General features: G+C 41.6%; 1 protein-coding gene across 1 annotated transcript; it reads left to right on the top strand.

Annotated features, from left to right (window-relative positions):
- Nucleotides 1-13349: 13349 nt before the first annotated feature.
- Nucleotides 13350-15995, top strand: LOC147628706 (uncharacterized). The gene is made up of 3 exons (XM_086814222.1): nucleotides 13350-13946; nucleotides 14322-14942; nucleotides 15375-15995. The coding sequence occupies exons 1-3, from the start codon at nucleotides 13373-13375 to the stop codon at nucleotides 15914-15916; spliced, it is 1737 nt and encodes a 578-aa protein (XP_086670348.1). The 5' UTR covers nucleotides 13350-13372; the 3' UTR covers nucleotides 15917-15995.
- Nucleotides 15996-20621: the final 4626 nt, after the last annotated feature.

Below are 20621 nucleotides of genomic sequence, written 5' to 3' on the forward strand. Positions count from 1 at the left end.
CAATTACAACCTTTTAGTGCTTCTTGATAAATTATTGACATATTTGGCTTCTCGGTTGATCCTCATTAGCCAAATAGCTCTGATACCAACTGTAAGATCCCTGTCCCCACCGTGCAACGGATTCGGGGTGCTAGCAGTGGAAGTAGCACATCTTGCGCGGGGCAGGGTCCCACACTCGAGGCCTCGCCCACCACGGATATCCGGATAGGTGACTAATTCCTCGATTCTTCCAAATTGAACTCGGAAAAAACTTCTCTTGCCCGGAAATCACGGGCGATTCCACCAGATAACTTTTCCCTAACGTAGTCAAAAACCTTAACTAACTGAGCTGATCTGACCGAACTCGTAAGCTCCATAGTCAAATCAAGGGACAGATTGCACTTGGATCATAGAGACCAACGCTTTTTTCCTCATCGAGAGGCACAACCGTTGATCCTTTTTCCATAGAACAATTTTTGTCCGGGATTTACTTCATCTATCGAACTAAACAGAAATTGAGTCTCGATTTAAGGATCCATCAGTCCAGCCTAACCCCATCCAATCCCATGGGTTAGCCAACCGCCCAACCACTGTAGTGATGGGATCCAATTAGGAATTTGGTTAGGTTTTGTCCCAGGTACCAGGGAAAAGAGTTCCCAGGTCCCCTAGCCGGAAGTTCATGCAAACATAAAACTAGTCACACCACTTACACACCCAATATGAACTTTTTCTCAGCATCAGCTAACTTTAAAACAATCCTTTAATGAAACCATTATGTCACTGATGATAATCCTCAAAATCTCTGGTTGAATCCATATTTCCAATCATACATTCATCGGTGCACTTATGGCATCATTGGCAACCAGAACGCTCACCACTTGTTCATTGAGGGGCCTTTTCAATAGTTCCTAGCTCATAGTACCCGATAATATTTTCACATATAAAAATCAAGATGGAATCCTCGTTGAAGAGATCAGCAAGATCAATCAACAGATCCATATAAGAGAGCCATGGACTCATCCGTTGAGGTCCAGCAAGGTCATCAACCAGATCCATGCTCAGTTTCAGAAAACAACTCTTACTCCTTGTTCCAATATCTTCCACGACGCACGTGTGGGTGTCTTCGGCGACCCAGAGCCCGAGCACCGTATGGTCAGCACCCTCTAGGATCCTTCGCAGGTCACCTAGCGCTTCACTCATAGGCCACTTCCTTGGTCCCTCATCCACCGTACCGGAAGCTCACCATTTAAATCGAACCGAGGTTGGTCAAGACCTCGACCGACCTTGCTACGCGAGATGTCCTCCATTGACTCTCCGTCCAGCAGTTGCAACTTTATCAGTTAGGTCTCCACGACCTTAATCACAAGATGGTCAAAATGCTTCCCCAGCATTCTTGACATAAAACAGTCATTTACAAACAGGTCACAAGTACAGTTTCTATATTGAACTCTCATCTTTCCACATTATTCCACATTAATCCATATTATATTTAATCCACATTAATCCACATTAATCCATATTATATTTAATCTAATTCCAATTCATATGTGTATCCATTCTTGACCAGATACATCATTTTCTATCCCATCACATAGGATTCATTCACTTCACATAACATCCATTCCTATCTTTCTTAATTTACATTACGTCTCCTCACATCCATATCTCATTATATCTCATTCGTTCAGATCTTATTTTGTTCATTCACATTCTGATTCACATGACATCTCATCTCATCCATTCGCTCATATCGACTTCATATCCATTCACATACATATTCACATTCATATATCCACATCCACATTCATACATCCACATCCATACATCCATTTCCACATCCACATCCATACATCCATTTCCACATCCACATCCATACATCCATTTCCACATCCACATCCATACATCCATTTTCACATCCACATTCATACATTCACATCCATATTCACATTCATACATCCACTTCCACTTCCACATCCATACATCCATTTCCACATCCACCTTCATACATTCACATCCACATTCACATTCATACATTCACATCCACATTCACATCCACATTCACATTCATACATCCACATCTACATCCATACTTCCATTTTCACATCCACATTCATACCTTCACATCCCCGCTCACACTCATACATCCACATCCGCATTCATACCTTCACATCCCCACTCACACTCATACGCATCCATACATCCATATCCGCATTCCACATCCTCATTCACACATCCACATTCACATTCACATACATCCACATTCACATTCACATTCACATTCACATCCAGACATCCATATCCACATTCCACATCCTTATTCACATTTACATACATCCACATCCACATTCCATTCACATCCAGACATCCATATCCACATTCCACATCTACATCATTTCTTTCACATACATATAACTACATCTATTCTTTCACATACATACATCTCCATCTATTCCTCGTTCATTTTCATCTAATTGATTCGTTTCACATCCTCATATCTAGTTATAGAATACAAGAGAATTCTTATTTTCGATATAAGATTTCTTTACGCATTTATTTATGCATAAATTCCAATTTAAGGAGACTAACACTTTTGAAATAAAAAAATCAATCTTTTATGCATCTTCCTATTCATTTTAAATGAGAATGACACTTTTGAATAGAAAATCAAATCTTTAATGCATCTTCCTATGCATAAAATCAAAATTGACGAAAATAACTCTTTTGATTTTATGCATCTTCCTATGCATAAAATCAAAATTGACGAAAATAACTCTTTTGAACTAAAAATAGATTTCTTTATGCATCTTTCCATACATAAATCCAATTTAGTAAGAATTACACTTTTAGAATAAAAGAATTTTTCTTATGCATCCTATTTATGCATAAAATTATTTATGATGAAAATCACTCTTTTGATATAAAAAAATATCTTTTATGCATATGATTATGCATACAATCATTTATGATGAAAATCACTCTTTTAATATAAAAGAATTTCTTCTATGCATCTAATTTATGCATAAAATCATTTATGATGAAAGTAACACTTTTATAAAAAAAATAATCTTTTATGCATACTTCTATGCATGAAAATCAAATATGATAAAAGTAACACTTTTATAATAAAATAATAATCTTTTATGCATACCTTTATGCATGAAAATTAAATATGATAAAAGTAACACTTTTATAATAAAATAATAATCTTTTATGCATACCTTTATGCATGAAAATCAAATATGATAAAAGTAACACTTTTACAATAAAATAATAATCTTTTATGCATACCTCTATGCATGAAATTCAAATATGATAAAAGTAACTCTTTTATAATAAAAACATAATATTTTATGCCTAAAAATCCATTTTGATGAAAGTAACACTTTCATAATAAAAAAATTTATTCCTTTATGCATAAAGATCTATTTTGATGAAAGTAACACTTTCATAATAAAAGAAAATTATTCCTTTATGCATAAAAATCTATTTTGATGAAAGTAACACTTTCATAATAAAAGAAAATTATTCCTTTATGCATAAAAATCTATTTTGATGAAAGTAACACTTTCATAATAAAAGAAAATTATTCCTTTATGCATAAGAATAATAATAATCAATATGCATCTTCTATGCATGAAAATGACACTTTTAGAGTATAGAATTGATAGGAATTACTCTTTTAGCATAATAAAAGATAATTCTTATTTTCAAAAATTTTGCCATAACCTCCTTTGTATGGCTAACCTTTTTTTAATTTTTTCTACTTAATTTTATCTTAAAAATTAACTCTAATTGATTTAAAGTAATCTATACTAATCAAAATTCACTTATAAAAGAGAAAACATTATAAAAAGTTTAATTCCAATAATTTTCACTTAACTAGGATAAAGAAGGGTTGATTCTAAGAAGAGAGAGGGGAGAAGCCTTTCGATCAAGGCATAACATCCATTTATTACTTCAAACAATCATAAACATTAGAAAAACATAAAATCAAAAAAGAAAAATACAAGAATCTCTACTTACATAATTTCTTGGAGCTTTCCTTTGGCTTGATGGTTTGAGGGTTCAACTCTTGTTTGTAACAAGAGTGGCCACCAATCTTTGGAAGAGGGAAATGTCAAAAACTAGTGAATTATTAATAAATTTACAGTTCTTGGCTTGGGAGGAGCAGAGTAACAGTGCATAAAACACTATTAAGTTTCAACAAAAAGGAGGGCTTCTATTTATAAGAAAAAGTGAGCCTCTAACCAAGCCAATTGATTCTAGAATTTTCCAGATTAGTTTGGTCAATTTTTGACCATTTTTGGGTCAGTTTTGGTCACTTTTTGGATCTAGTTGAAATAGGAGAGAGGAGAGATAAAAATATCTCATTATTTGGGAGTTTAAAACTCATTCAAGCACATGAAATAGGAGCCCTCTTCATGAGGGGAATTCCCCCATGCAGAGGTGTAAAAAATGCATCATTACTTCTAAATATCTCCCTTTTTTTAACTATTAACCTTGTCCTTAGTCAACTCTTCATCTTATGTGAGTATTTACTCATTTTTGGGAGATTTTTCTTTTATTTCTTCATTTATGTCCTCCCTACATTTGGATGAATCTTATTGGTCCATAGGAACCTTAATTTAAAATTTCAAAAAAATCTTCACCCCCAGGATAATGCCTCTTGAACAGATTATACTTAATTTCTAATGCACCTTCTGAAAATCTTTTTGAACTTCTGTTTTAGGGGAACTTATTTTAATAAGATGAGGTATTTTTCTTTTCAAAAATATTTAAAATCTAAATATTATCTCTCTAGAATATTTTCTCTCTCTAGGCCAAAATAGGTAGAAACAAGATCTTTTATATTTCTGAAGAGGGGAATGAATTATAGGGGAAGATACTGGACATCATGAGGGCTGGGGGGAGGAATCTTACATAGAAGAGACGCAAGCAAAGGATGTGGATGCAGGGCCAGAGACAGAGAATGGAGCCCTAGCAGCCCTAGCAAGCAAAGGATGTCGATGCAGGGCCAGAGACAGAGAATGGAGCCCTAGCAGCCCTAGCAAGCAAAGGATGTCGATGCAGGGCCAGAGACAGAGAATGGAGCCCTAACAGCCCTAGCCTCCTGTAGAGCAGGCAAGAAGACTTATATAGAAGAGATGCAGGCAAAGGATGTGGATGCAGGGCCAGAGACAAAGAATCTTGAGGGCATGGAGCCCTAGCCTGCAGATCTTTATTAGTACATTTCATTTTTTAAAGATTCTTCTTGATATGAGTTTTTTCTCATATCTTTGTTTTTTTTAATATCCAGAATTCTTATTGAACCCCCTCATTATTTTAGCAATTTAAGACAGCTTTAAAAATAATTTATGAAAAAATTGAGAGAGAGAGAGAGAGAGAGAGAGAGAGAGAGAGAGAGAGAGAGAGAGAGAGAGAGAGAGAGAGAGAGAGAGAGAGAAATGATATATTAACATCCTCAAAAGGCCAAAATGACCTATGAGACCAAAAAGGCTACAAGAATTGGTGGATCTGATACAATGTCTGTGTAAGAAAAGCTAAAACAACTAAACAACTAACTGAAACTGAAATAACAACTATGAGGAAAAGTAAGGTACTACGAGCTCCTAATGGAAAACATATGGGAAGGAAAACTCCAGCAACAAAGGTAAGCATCATATACATCACTATCCAAAGATGTCTCTCATCGGTTGATGGTGGCGGATATCCTCATTGTCCTTCATGGTGGTGAGTACTCTGACTGGACGTCTCCCATGTCGTGCTAGTATGGTCCTGATCCTCTGTTGTAGTCTCCGTCGGTGTTGGGATGGGCCTTTCATCTTGGGTGGCTGGACTGCCCCAGCTCTATAGCCCGATCAATCAGTGTACCTCTGGTGCGGCTATACTATGGGGCTAGCTGCAATGCTTGCTCAATCTTTGGTCGAAAGAAGTCTGTAATTTGCCTCTGTAGGTGTCTCTCCCTCTCTGATCCCCTCCCTCTCAAGAGACCCTCTCTATGTCTACGCAGCTCCAGCAAGTATAATCCAAGGCATCTCTGATCCTGGTATCTCATGACTCTAGAAAGTGGTCCGAAACCCTCTTTGAACAGGCAGTGAAAACGGCCTCGTATCTCATAATATACTGGATAGTTACATATGTAATTCTGGCTCCATCTGGCACAGTTGACAAATCCTGGCCTCAGCTGGTACTCCTCTGAATCTACTAGTCTCAATCTTTAGCTGGTGTGAGGATGTGCGCATCTGACCACTAGCACACCGTACCCCATGAGAAAGATGAGTATCCATGTAGCTGGGTCTAATCACAAACCCATCCTCTGTGAGCTAGAGAAGATGATCTCTATAGAAAGCCATCTTCGTACCAAACTCATGTGTCAGCTGTATCCATGTCCTCATAGTGTCTAGCTGAGTCAAGTCCTGCCTGATAAGTCTAGTAATCTCTGCCCGTGTGAGAGAGAGGGAGGGTGCATCTAGGGAGTACTGAAAGGGAGGTAGCCTGTCCATACTAAAGCCATGCAGTTGGAACCAAGCTGTCATCTGTGCATACCAACATGATCCGTCTCCTTGTGATGCCAACTGTCGTGAAGACTCCAGGGCTAAGCGAGCATATCTGTCTCTAGGGAGAGCCCAAGTGCTATGTATAAAGGAGACTGATCGAGTGAGTGCCTCTACTACCAATGGGGGGCAGCCATCTCTGATAGCACGGATAATATCATGTGGTATGGAGGCCTTGGCCCTAATCATTCGGGAAATCATAGAAACCAAGGGCCTCTCCATACATCTCCATCCATCAGTGCTACCAGCTCGGTCGGCTGTGGTTATCCACTGAGGGTCCCCATATCTCCACTCCATACAGCATGGCTGAAGTGACCAAAGTGTCAAAGAGCTAGAGCTTTGTTCGAGGTTCCTGAAACTGAACTTGCGAACACATCCTCTCTAGTCTCCCCAATGCTGCATAAGCTTTAGTCAATCTGGTCTCCGCTGCTCTCCTCAAGGAAAATAATGGGCCACTAAAAACCACACCAAGGTAAGTATATGCATCTGTATACTCCACTGTCTCTCCTGACCATATGTAAAGGTGGGTACTGACCTCCTAACCCTTTATGCTGTGGTGTTAAACACCATCACCTTGGTTTCACCAAGGTTAACAGACAATCCACTGTCCTGTGCAATCGTGTGCAATGCATCCAAATGACGCTGCATCCCCTCTGGAGAATCTGAGATTAGCACAATATCATCAGCATACAATAATAGCAAAATCCATGTCCCTGCTAGCCTGTGCTCCTCTATCACCCTCCCGCTCTACATAGTTCAAAACCTCATCCACATACATCCCGAATAAGGTGGGAGAAAGGGGGAAGCCCTGTTTCACCCCAATAGTGGAGTGAACCATCTTAGATATACCTTGAGTAGTACGTACCTGCCCCACAACTGTCGTGTATAAAGCCATGATTTCCCAAATCAGCTCGCACTCCCATCTCCTGTAGTCTGCGCATCAGTCTGGCTCTCGGTATACTGTGTCAAAAGCTTTGCGAAAATCCACAAAGTAACAATAAATCCTTCTGCCATATAATCTACCCTCCTAATAGCTATGAGTGTCAAGATATGGTCAAGAACCTCTCCTGAACCCTGCCTGCCCCCCTGATGCACGTATGCCCTCTCTCTCTGCCCATCTACTCAACTCTTGCTCAAGAATAGATGCATATAATCTAGCCAATGTGTGACCAATCATGATAATACGATAATTCCCAGGAAGCATGGGATCCCGTGACTTGAAGATAGGCACAATTGTGGACATATTCCAAGTCTCAGGAAAACCCTCACACATGGCTCGGTTAAACATCATAGCAATTATAAGCTTTGCAAGCATATCTCTGGCATGAATAAAGTGCTCTGCTACCAAACCATCATGATCATATGCTCTCCTAGTCCTCATCCTATCAATAGCTTTCTTTACCATCTCAGTAAAGAAAGCACATGTCTCTGGGCATGGCTCTGATGGGTCTGCAGGGGCGGCTACCCTGGTGCTATGTACAGGGATGTTACATACTCACCCCAAATCTCTGTGGAGGTAATGGCTGGTGATGGTGAATGCTCATGGAATAGTCTCCATGCTTCTCCTGAGTCCTGCTGACTCATAAATAACTGAGTCTTGCTGACTCATAAATAACTGATACAAATCCCTCTCTAACTGAGCAAGATAAGCCCTCTTCTTCCGTCGCACTAGGTAATCCGTGATTGTCTGTGAGTGGTAACACCCATGAGCACCTCTCTCTGTAATCTGATCCTCATCTCTCTCTTCTCCTCATCATACCAGCTGGTCTGGGGCATGTTCCCAGATTGTCTCCATGTAGGCTGACTATGGGGATATGCCTCTCATGCTGCAGCATGAAGCGTCTCTATCAATATCTGAGTGAGCTCATCTAATGGCTGTCCCGGATCCTTGGCACATAAGCATCTGTATATCTCATCCGTGTACACGGTGTTAGTCTCCCTCGTAAAGGTATAACGAGTGTGTGTGGAGACTTGTCCCAATGGAGCGGTGCTGAACTGAAATGTGAGAGTGAAGGACAAGATAGCATGATCCACTGCTATTCCAACCGGCCTAGTGCCTACCCTAAAATCGTGAAAAGAGGGAATGAGACTGGGCTGCTGAGCCATAACATAATCCACTGTACTAGCACCATGCTGATGTGGAAAGCTAGTGAAACCGTCCGCTCTGTCGGGAATCTCTATAGGCTATTTAGGATTGCCAATCCATGTGCAGCCCCCATGTCTATCAAATACCACCCATACACTGTATGTTCCTCATCCTGTGAGAGTCTAGATAGGCCCATATCCCTAACATCAAGCTCCCTCAACATCTCCTCTGAGGTATCATAAAATACTGTTTGGTTATGGGTGGTCGTGGCATTGAAGTCCCCTAGGAGAATGATGTCACCATCCAAATGTCATCATCCAAAATAGAAAAGGGAGACTGCCCGCTAGGTGATGCATACACTGATGTACTAGGAGCAAAATAGCATATAGCAATGTAGACATATCTGCTCGTCTTTGCCCTCAGTCTAACCCACATGTACCTAGCCTGCTCATCTCTGCGGATTATATGTATCAGAGGCTGTAGCTCCTCTCTAAACAATATTGCCACTCCTCCTGAGCCCTGTCCTCTATGCTCTGAACGAGTCTCCTGTCTACAAGCTGTCTCCCATCGGTATCCACTAACATGTGGCATGGACTGTCCAGGAGCTTGATGCATCTCACAGTAGAAGATGATGTCCCTCCCAGTGAAACTATCCTCAAAAGCCCCTACATCAAGGCGTAGAGATCCATTACAATTCCAAGTAACAACTTTGAGTGTAGTCCCATAGGTCTCACACCGTCATGAAGAGCGCCTCTCCATAATCACCATTCTACCATCTCTATAGAAGGCCACTTTCCCTTTCTCTCGGGATGCCCTTATCTCGGGCATAACTTCTTTCATGTGGGCAAGTTGCGAGTGTGAGGTCATCTCCAAGAAATATTCCCGTCTTCTTGAGTGTAGGACGTCTCTTCAAGAAGTCCTCGGGGGGTGCACCTCAAAATATGTAAGTCTACCACGTGCGATCATTAGGTGGGAGGTCATCTCCAAGAAATATTCCCGTCTTCTTGAGTGTAGGACGTCTCTTCAAGAAGTCCTCGGGGGGTGCACCTCAAAATATATAAGTCTACCACGTGCGATCATTAGGTGGGGTTTTTTTAATCCAAAATATTGGGTAAATTTACAGAAATACAATTACAAGTGGGGTATTTTAATTGTACTTTAGAAAAAAAACCGTAAGTTTATAAAGAAAAAGGGGTAGTTTTATTAGCTCAAAATTCACAGATAAGGGGATTTTTAAATACCGCTTGAACGCACGTCGTAGGAGGGGCTTCCATATAGTGGACCCCCCGAGAAGAAGTCGTTCTTCGCTTCCATGGAGGGGAAACGAATGATACGTGCTCTCTCCTTTTAGAAGATTCGCCACTACCTTCTCTCTTCTTTCCCACTCTCCATGCCTTTGTGTGCGTGGCTTCAATGCCCATCATAGAGAAGAGCTCCTTGGTTTCCCCTTCCGCATCATCACGGTCTTTTAGACTGGACACTTGTACATGTAAGGCCCGGGTCTTTCTCCTTTGCTCCTCTTCAAGGGTCATGTTGATGATGGTGGGAGTGGGGATGGGTGGCGATTCTTTACCTTTCGCTTTCTTGGAGACCTCGATCCATTTCTCTGCCTCATCCATCTTCTTTTGTGTCTTTGTGATCACCTCCACCCATGAAGATGTCTTCTCTTTATGTTGCTCCTCCTCCTCTCGAATGATCCTCATTTGTTCCTTGATGGTATTCAGCTCTTCAATAAAGGAGGGCTGAAATTTTCCATCCTCAAGCTTGCCTTTTGAAGTGGCTTCCAACTCCTTTTTGAGGGCTGAGATTTTAGCCGCTTGACTTTTAGCATGCAATTTGGCCTCCACTAGTTCCTCCTTTAAGGCTAAAATCTCAGCCTCTTGCTTGGATGTTCTCTCTTCGAGCTCTTGGATTTTGTCAAATCCCTTCTCGAGTTTGGAGAGGCGGTTTATGATTGCGGTAACGGAAGAGTCGACCATCTTTTTGTTTTCTTTGATAATTGTGCTGAGCTTGTCCTTCACCTTCATGAGCTCCTCTTTAACTCTGGTCTTGGCCATGACTTTTTGCAGAACTTCCCACAACCAATGGACTGGAAATTAATCCATGACACCTACGCGCAGTGCGAAACAGCAGCAGAATAGCAGGGAAGGGGGGGTTCAAGCCATGTAGGGAAAAGAGAAAGAGAGAAGAGATTCAGCAGAGAGAGAGTTATGTTGCTGCCTTGGGGGCTTGAGGAAGGGTGGGTGGGAAGAGGGAGATAGAGGGATGGGCTAGCCCAGGCGGCGGGAGAGAGGCGGGCGAACAGCGAAGAGAGAGAGAGAGCAGGGCAGGATAGGGCACGGGGGGGCAGCAGAAGCAAAGGGGGGCAGGGCGGCGCAAAAGCGAAGGGGGGGAGGGGAAGTGGGTGCACGAGAGAGAGAGAGAGAGAGAGAGAGAGAGAGAGAGAGAGAGAGAGAGAGAGAGAGAGAGAGATTGGAGAGAGAGAGAGAGAGAGAGAGAGAGAGAGAGAGAGAGAGAGAGAGAGAGAGAGAGAGAGAGAGGGGTAGGGGGCTAGTGGGAGAGAGGGTAGGAGGGAGGGCTGGCGCAGAGAGAGAGAGAGAGAGAGAGAGAGAGAGAGAGAGAGAGAGAGAGAGAGAGAGAGAGAGGGGTAGGGGGCTAGTGGGAGAGAGGGCAGGAGGGAGGGCTGGCGCGCAGAGGGGGTCGCTGGCGGGAGGGGGGCAGGTGCAGAGAGAGAGAGAGAGAGAGAGAGAGAGAGAGAGAGAGAGAGAGAGAGAGAGAGCAAAGTATAATATGAGCACACAGATAAATTGAAATGTTGTAAGATATTTGCCATTAAAGTAACATTGAGATACAAACTGTTTTGAGCCCAAGTCCTTAATACAAAACATTCCTAAAATGAAGCCCCAGAGGCCCTAGCCTACAGCCCTAGCCTATAGATCTTTATTATAGTACATTTCATTTTGTAAAGATTCTTCTCGATAGTACGAGCTTTTTTCTCATATCTATGTTTTTTTAAATATCCAGAACTTATTGAACCCATCATTATATGAAGAGAGAGAGAGAGAGAGAGAGAGAGAGAGAGAGAGAGAGAGAGAGAGAGAGAGAGAGAGAGCAAAGCATAATACGAGTACACATATAAATTGAAATGTCACAAGAAATTTTCAATTAAAGTAAAATTGAGATACAAATTGTTTTGAGCCCAAGTCCTCAATACAAAACATTCCTCCTAAAATTCCTAATCATCCTGCTGAGAGTAGGCTTTTCTTCAGTTGGCTTGTTTTGGGTTTTCTGAAGGATCGTTTGATACACGGCTTTGGCTTCAGCTATCAGTTTTTCTGCATCTTCAAGGTCTTTCTGTTTGTTTTCAGAGTACACGACAGATTTATCATATGTATCCCCAACATAGGAATACATTGAGTCATCTTGTGAGATTGGAGGGGGCGTAGCAACCTTGGTAGGAGCATCCTTCCGTGGGAGGATGGCTTTTGTTATGAGCTATGAGTAAGAAATAATGTCACAACTTTCATATATGTAGGATGTCTTTATATACTGCTGAAAACCATGTTCTACAATCCTGTGTGCCATAAAACCACCCTAGTTTTGAACAACTGTCATCTCCAATCTTGTGTGCCATAAAACCATCACAATGAAAAATGATCTCAAACATTATACATAGTATACATACTTTGCCTAACTTTTAGGTTCAACAAAATAATATTTTCTTTAAGGAAAAATGATCTTGAACATTATACAAAGTGTTTGTAAATTTTTCTTCGAACTTTGTGTGTGTGCGTGTGCGTGTGTGTGTGTGTGTGTGAGAGAGAGAGAGAGAGAGAGAGAGAGAGAGAGAGAGAGAGAGAGAGAGAGAGAGAGAGATGAACTATAATAATGTAAGAGGACTAGTAATGATGGACATTCAATGGCCCATTAGAATAATACGATTTTGTATTACTTATGAAAAAAAGGGAAATAGATTTGATGCCTTTACTATAAGCAAATTTCCACACAAGACAAAAATACCATGCTTGGGAAATCAATTTGAAAATTCATACGTGTTGAGCATACAAGCACAAGATTTGTGGGTGTTTTGTCTTGTTTACGTTAACTAATTCTCTTCCAAGTTGGAATTGAATTTGAGTTAAAAGAATTATTGAAAGAGGTCATATGATTGGTCAAATACACACATAATAAATGTGGTGCTTGTCTTCGTGTCCCCCTCTTAGACTATTCTAATTTTTTTGGATTAAGAGCCCCTCTAGAAGAAGGCCATGTTTCTTCCAAGGCTTCACCAGCTAACTAACGACATATTAACAAAGAAATATACACTAAAGTAAAATTTATAAGGCCATTGTTGGAAATTATCTTCATGGTTGGCAAAGTGGTGTAATGGGCATTGGGCACTCTAACTATTTGCTTGTGTGATCTCTTCCTATTGTGAGAACTCATTCTATGAGTGACGAAGCCATCATGATGTGCTTAATTACTTTAGACTCTAGTGTTTGCAAATTCTTCTTCGAACTGTGTGTGAGTGAGAGAGAGAGAGAGAGCTCTTTCCCGCATCATGCACATGCCTCCTTGGAATGAAGCTATCAACTTTTTGAAAGTTTCAAATGCACTCCAACTTTATCATCAGGATAAAAGTTTTTTTTGGACCACTTGTGGTTGGTGTGCACGGACGCTCACGCGGAAAAGCATGCTTTCCTTATGCATTTTGTTTTGCTATCGCAAGGTCTTGTACTCTATAGGGTAATGCATGCCGTGGCACAGACGATATACATCAACACTCTGTTGCCTCCTTTTCTTGGCCATGGCTCGCTTGGTGAAGCTGCGAGAAATGAACATATCTCCTCCGTCTCCTCCTCATGCACGTTCGGCTCATTTTCTCGCCGTATCCACTCCCCCACGGCCAAGCATTGCTTATCCACCCATCTATCTATCACCTTCTAGCGATGCTTTCACGCCTGCCCCGGCTCCCCTCCCCGCAGTTTTGTCCGCCCACCATCGCTTGCTTTCCAAGGCGGGCGTCGTCGGGAGTGCTATCGCAGGTGTAGTGGCGCTTGCAGTGGTCGCCACCGTGATTTCCACTGTTGCAGGCAACGTCGGAGCGAGCTGTTTGCTCACGCCGGCGTTGAATGTGTTGTCTACTCTGTCCAGCAAATTGGGTTTGTGCAGCAAGTGCCCGCGTTGGTCGAATTCAAAGAAAGACGACTCTGATCATGATGGTGATGGTGGTGCTGCCGCTGCTACCGAAAATCGGGAAATAGACCTCTCCGAGGCCTTAGGCGACCCCATCCTCGGGAAGGCCGCATCGGTAGCTGCTGTATCAGGTAGTTAACTTCTGATATGATGCACTTGATTCAATACATCAAGTGTTGACTGACTTCCAGATGAATTTGCTATTACACTACTCATTGATCAATTCACATACAGTCGATCATAAAGAGAGTCAAGATAAATTGCTAACTGATTTCCACCTTAGCATGGGTGAGCTTGATGCTCTACAAGGATAGCACATCCCTCCGTCGATCAATGGAAACTTAACATTATCCTGTTATTTCGATCATAGTGATTAGAAGGGAGTTAGGCTCAATACTTCATAATAATAATAATAATAATGCAAATTTGATGACTGTGATACCTAATTCTAGCTAGGCTTAAATCATTTCCTGAGCTAATTATTACTTGGTGGCTAATGTTCGTAGAGTCAATAGCCATACTACCTCCTCAAGTTCAAGATGTAGTTAAAGGTGACTTTGGGGCATCCACCCAGGCTTTGATTTCCACAAGGGTGAGCAAATATGCAGCATCGGAATTGAAAAGGCATGAGTCGATAATAGAACCTCTTAATGAAATAGGCAGAGAAGATTATGCTCAAGCTTTTCTCTCTACAAGCACAGGCGGTTTCGCAGCTTCAGAATTCGAGAAACAAGAGACCGTAATTAATGAGGTAGCTAGAGGTGATCAGCACATAACTTCCACAAGCGCCATAAGCAAGTATGCGGCTACAGATTTGAATAAACAAGAGTTTATGATTAACGAGGTGGGTAGAGTTGATGGCATGAGCAAGTATTCGCCAGCTACAGAACCGAAGGAACAAGACCCCGGCATAACTAATAGTGTACTTACAGCTAATCAGCCGATAACCGGCACAAGCTTGAGCACGTATGAAGCTGGAGGAGAATCGAAGAAACAAGAGTTTACTCCTGGTGGGTTCATTGAAACCATCTCGAAGAAAAGCATCAATAAGCGTGAGATTGAGACTAAGGGTAGTGGACGTGATGATCATGGCGCCGGCAGATCAAAGGCATTAGTAGCTCCTGCAGGTATGCACATGGTTTGCTTTTATTAACATATAATCGCACAAAATGTGACTGTTGTTTCATGTGAAAGTAACACGTAAAGGCCGATAGCCGCGGCCCGCCGTGATACGCCTTGAAACGACTAGTTCTGCTACACTCTGGATGGATCATGGAGGTGTTGTAAAAGTGCGTATATGCATGCTTAAAATGTGAGCCTTTCACAACGCTTAAATGGAAAATGGAACCGCAATGCATGCCACTCAAATTCGCATTTTGCACTCTCAGTTTCAATGTTTAGAAATCCTATTATACATTGACGCATGTTTATGTTCAAAGAAACCCACGACGCATGTTTATGTTGAAAGAAACCCACAATGTTCGTAACGCTATAGGCAAGACAAAGAAAATTACACTAAAGATGCTATTTATTTGTGATATGTAATTATTGATATGTAGGTGGCAACCCAAATACTTCAGGAGGAGGAGGAGAGGCTGCGACAACAGCTGGACCAATCATACGGGTGCCAGCAAAGGAAATGACAGGTGCGACCAAGCCGATGTGGCATGCCACGGGTGCTGATCGTGGTAGGGGGACAAAAGCAACAGAGAATCAACCCAGCAGACGTGCAACCAATCTAGGACACGTGTCGCTCTCCTGCGAGATCAGCGCCCATCGGCTGCGATTCTTCGCCTTCTGCAACTCGGGCGGAACTTACGGATCTCCCCCACCCTCCTACCTTAACAACAACAACAACGGTTACAGGACTTGTACTAACGATGACTATTATAATCATAATTACCCTGGGCACCCCCCCTTCTCCACATATAATCAGGAGTTAGGAAATGATGCTCAGGATTTGGCTTCTTCAAACCGTACGCATTATTATGTCCAGCGATCTGTACAGCCAATCGTACAAAGCTACGGCCAGTGCATCACTGCGCCCGGCTCCTACCACCCCAGTCACAGCTTGCCTTCCCTGCAGCAATCACGTGACTAATACAGGGAGCTCGCAGCATGATGATTCAAAGCCCACAATTCGCGAGTCCATATGGCGACCCCGATTACGGAGCATAACCCTCCTTCGCGAGTCCATATGGCGACCCCGATTACGGAGCATAACCCTCCTTAATACTCCACATGGACAGATGTATAATCACATATACGGCATCCTTCAAAGTCTCAGTATTTGAAACCAATCTTTAATATTCATTGCCACTAATTAGTCTTCTTAATCCATACAAAATTCCTTCGTAGGTAGCCCCCTAGTGACACCCAAATTTCAGTCTCATTGGAATGCCAGTAGTGTAGCTCATGGAGTGTATGTTAGTTATCAGTACATTCTTTCATGAAGGCGTCACCCCCTTCAATCAGTTCAATGAAAAATCGTTCACAGCTGCCCTGCACACATTCGAGCGTTTTCAAGTTTTATCGTACGCACTACTCTACTTTGTCGTCGTTGCATACTAATTTCTCGTGACACAGCTGTAGCCTGTGTCACCATTCAGATATTAACCAATAATATGATATCAGATAAACAATCTGATAATCATTTGGACGATACTCCTGTGTGATGATTTGTGTGACAATGCTTCTAACACTCAGGTGCACGCGCCACGCGGCCCCGCGGGTCGGGGAAAGACCTGTTTTTCTAGATGAGAAAAAAACCAAAGAAGGGTAAAATAACGTGCACAAAGAAAACGTGGGAACCTGAGGTCTTTCCCAGAATTTGCCAAGCAACACAGATGGCAGATACTAGATACATCAGAGCAGAGCCCCGCGTTGGAGCCTGGCACTTAGATGACTTGGTGAAAAAGCGCATTGCGATCATCGACTCTCTAGTTATAACTTACTAGTATTGCACCGGGGCGTTGCTACTAAGGTTCCAGAAAAGAACTATTCCCTCTCTACAACCATCTCTCTCTCTCTCTTTCACACACACACCATGCACATGCACATGACCCTCTTCCTCTCTCTCTCATGTACACACACTCTCAAATGTTGAAACTCTCGCCCTCTTTCTCACATGCACACACATATACATACCCGCGCTTTGTCTCTCTCTCTCTCTCTCTCTCTCACACACACACACATGCACACACTCCCTCTCTCTTCTTACACTCTCTCACACATAGAAGCGTTCTCTCTCTCTCTCTCTCTCTCTCTCTCTCTCTCTCTCGTTCGCTCACACACGCGCGCGTAGGCACACATACACACACACTCTCTCTCTCTCTCTCTCTCTCACGCACACATACACATATGTAAATATATAGTATATACAATATTAAAATTAGTGTACTCATCCATAAAGATGAGGGTGTCTCTTGTCCAGTATACTATGTCTCTCCTGAGTGATGGTACTCTTGTTGCTATCCCATTGATTTTTCACGTTCACAATGTTCTTCCATGAGAGTCAACCAATGGTACACTTCTCCAAGGAAATATGCTTTAGCATTAACCCTGCTCGAATTCAAATGGGACACCCTAGTCGTGTGCATTGTGACAAATAAGATCATTTTTGTCATCTTGGAAGAAGTAAATAAAACCTCTTACCAAATAAAATATTGGCTTTTAATTCCCTCAACCACGAAGATTGGCTTTTCATGCCTAAGCACTAGTTTGGTAGCTCAATAGGACATAAATATATCTTTTCAAGGGTTTGCTAAAAAATTCATATCTTCTGATGTCTGTCTTCCAAAGACGGATACTTCCACTCCAATTACGAATAGCTACATGTGCCTTAAATTGCATTACCAGTGTGTCTCCTTCCATGAAGAACCTGAATAGAAGTGGTTTGGAGTGACCTATAAGTGCTTCTTGCCCATCACAAATGTAGCCATCACAATATGCCTTGAAGTCAGGGACCTCTGTAAGCAAGAAGGGAGCTGGAGAAGAAGTTGAGCTGGTTCTTAAAGTATCCATCAAATGTGGTAAAGTAAAGGTTTTCCCCACTCTTAATTTCTCTGAAAACCTGCTAAACATGGCATCTATATCCTCATGTGTATGTCCGACCATTAGAAATCCCAACTGTACAGTTCTGAAAGCACCCTGTGCAACAAGCAATGACAAATAGGCAAATAAGTACCGATTTCTATTTTCTCCAGCACAATTATCTAGTTGTAGCAACAAGTTTTCTGGCAACTTGCAAAACGAGGAAACCCAATTTATTGTGTCTCCCTGATTTATACATGGTTCAACAATGGGATCTTTACCATCACTCATATTGTGGTTGTCTAAAGCTGTCCTTGAATTTAAAGCATGTAGAAGTGAAACATTGCTCCTTGGAAGCCCATTTGTTACTAGATCACCAAGAGGATGCTTATCCATCCTCTCTAAGTTATGTAAACAACTTGCAATTGAGCCAATTGTTAGATTAGGATCAGATGGCCATAAACCATTCAAAATAAAGTGTCCATAATGACCTTCTGCATGGCCATGAATGATCATACCAATCAATGCAATTGGTAAATTATATCCCGAATCCACACCCTTGGGAAGGACCCGTAGTTTGGGAATGGCTGTTTTCTTTTGATCCATCTTGCCATGGATGATGCATACATACTTTTGTGGTTGGGTTTCCGAAAATATGTGCCATGCATAGTATAAGCTCCTACAACTTTGTTATTGTCGCATGTCACTGAGGAGCCTTGCTCTTTCTTCTAGACTAGGTTTGGCTTCTAGTTTTGCCTTGAGACCACTACACAAGGTGCACTTGGAGAACTCACTTGCCTTTGTTAGGGACACTTGTGGGTACTCTTTATTCCAAATTCTACTAAACGATGACTTTGATAGCCTCTTCTCATGTCCCAACTGCTCAAGTGTTGCGTTGATTTCATTTAAAATGTCAACTTGCTTGAATATTGATGGAATCGACAACCTGGTTTCCCTTGAGCCATCTAGCATTGTTCTACTTTTGTGTGGCGCAGGCTCGGAGTTCATGTTCACAAATTCATCAAGTAGTGCTCTTGCCTCACTAGCATGTTGTAGGCCTCTCCCCAATACCCCTGTGTTTCCATGCAGATATTGACACACACCGACGGACTCAAACTTTTCCCTGTAATGGTAAAAGGATGTCTTCGGTATACCATGCATCTCATACCATGCTCTGCAACAAACAATCACCCCATTTAACCTAAATTCATATTTAATTTTTTGAGCTGAATCACGATGCCAAGCTATAGAAAGCACATCATATACATAATTTGTACAAGACTCTTGAGATTGTCCCCAAAAGTCTTGTCGTATCCTCATTAGTACATCACGATCGATTAGCTGACAACATTTTTTTGCACAACAATCAATGGATGAAATCCTTTGAACTGATTCACGTGACATATATAATACAGAAGTTGGTTGTGGTCTCTGCTTTGGAATCTTGTTTATGAAAGTGTAGCGTCTTTTTGCAGAGGTTTGGGCAACAATAACCTCATTAGTTACATCCCCATCATTATCCTCATTACATACATCAGCATGTTCAACATGCATGCCATTAAGTGGAACATAGCGTTGCAATGGGCTCCCATCCAGCATTGTCCCCAGCTGTTTAATAGGCCATTTAACTAAGGTGACACTATCCACTTGCGGCATAGTTTGAAATACATTTACAATTTCAATAGCCACACCCACACAATCATCACCAAGTTGTTGAAAGTTGACACATTCAAATGGAAGCACATATAAGATAGTCCCTTGATTGATAGTTTGCATCATGCTCTCATCCTTTAGAAGAACCATCTCATTCTTCCAAGATTGTCGGATTTGCATGTCAAGTTCTGGAGATGTTATCGGTATTGCATCTATAATTGGAGGTTCCACAGACTCTTCTTGATCTGCATCACTACATCTTTCACTCCACTCTCCAAATTCCATCTCCCTTGTGAAAGGCCTTAAAAGCATTTTTGGCCAACGAACATTACTCCATAATGCATTTTTTAGATAAATGGTATCCATTGTAGGGAATGGTAGTTCCACATCCTTCAAGCATTCCTCCACAAGTGTGACACATTTCGTTGACCAATCTTTGTTCCACTACAAGTGGAATTTGGATAAATTCTACACATGTAGCTAGTACCAACAGAATCATTGTTCAACATCATGTAGACCCTCCCTCCAAATTGAAAATCCATCCTGCACATAATCATGTTGGACTTGTTAAACTAGTAATCAAATCTAGCAAGCAATTTTTTTTAGATTGAAACCTACATCATCAGACTCTACCATGAAGTATAGCTCTACCATGTGGCCGAGCTAGAACTAGAGCTAGAACTAGCTCTATCATATGGTAGAGATAGAACCCATTGAAGACTATCTCTACTATGTGGTGGAGTTAGACTTCAAAGCATTCTAGTGATACCATGGTGTCTAGATAGATTATTTTGATATAGCTATAACACATGGTAGAGCTAGATCAATGAACTCTAGCTCCGTTACATGATATAGTTACATTGATGCATTCTAGCTCCACCACATGATATAGTTACATTGATGCATTCTAGCTCCACCACATGATATAGCTACCAGATAGTATAGCTAGTTCAATGTATTCTAGCTCCACCACATGGTAGAGCTAGACCTCTAGGCATTCTAGGTCTACAACGTGGTTTATGGTACAGCTAGATTGATGCATTCTAACTCCACCACATGGTAGAGCTAGACCTTAAAGTTCTACGATGTGGTCTAGGTAGAATACAGCTCTACCATGTGGT

Source organism: Cibotium barometz, chromosome 19 (genome assembly GCF_041138505.1).
Source record: "Cibotium barometz isolate CiBa-2024 chromosome 19, ASM4113850v1, whole genome shotgun sequence".
Classification (NCBI taxonomy): Eukaryota; Viridiplantae; Streptophyta; class Polypodiopsida; order Cyatheales; family Cibotiaceae; genus Cibotium; species Cibotium barometz.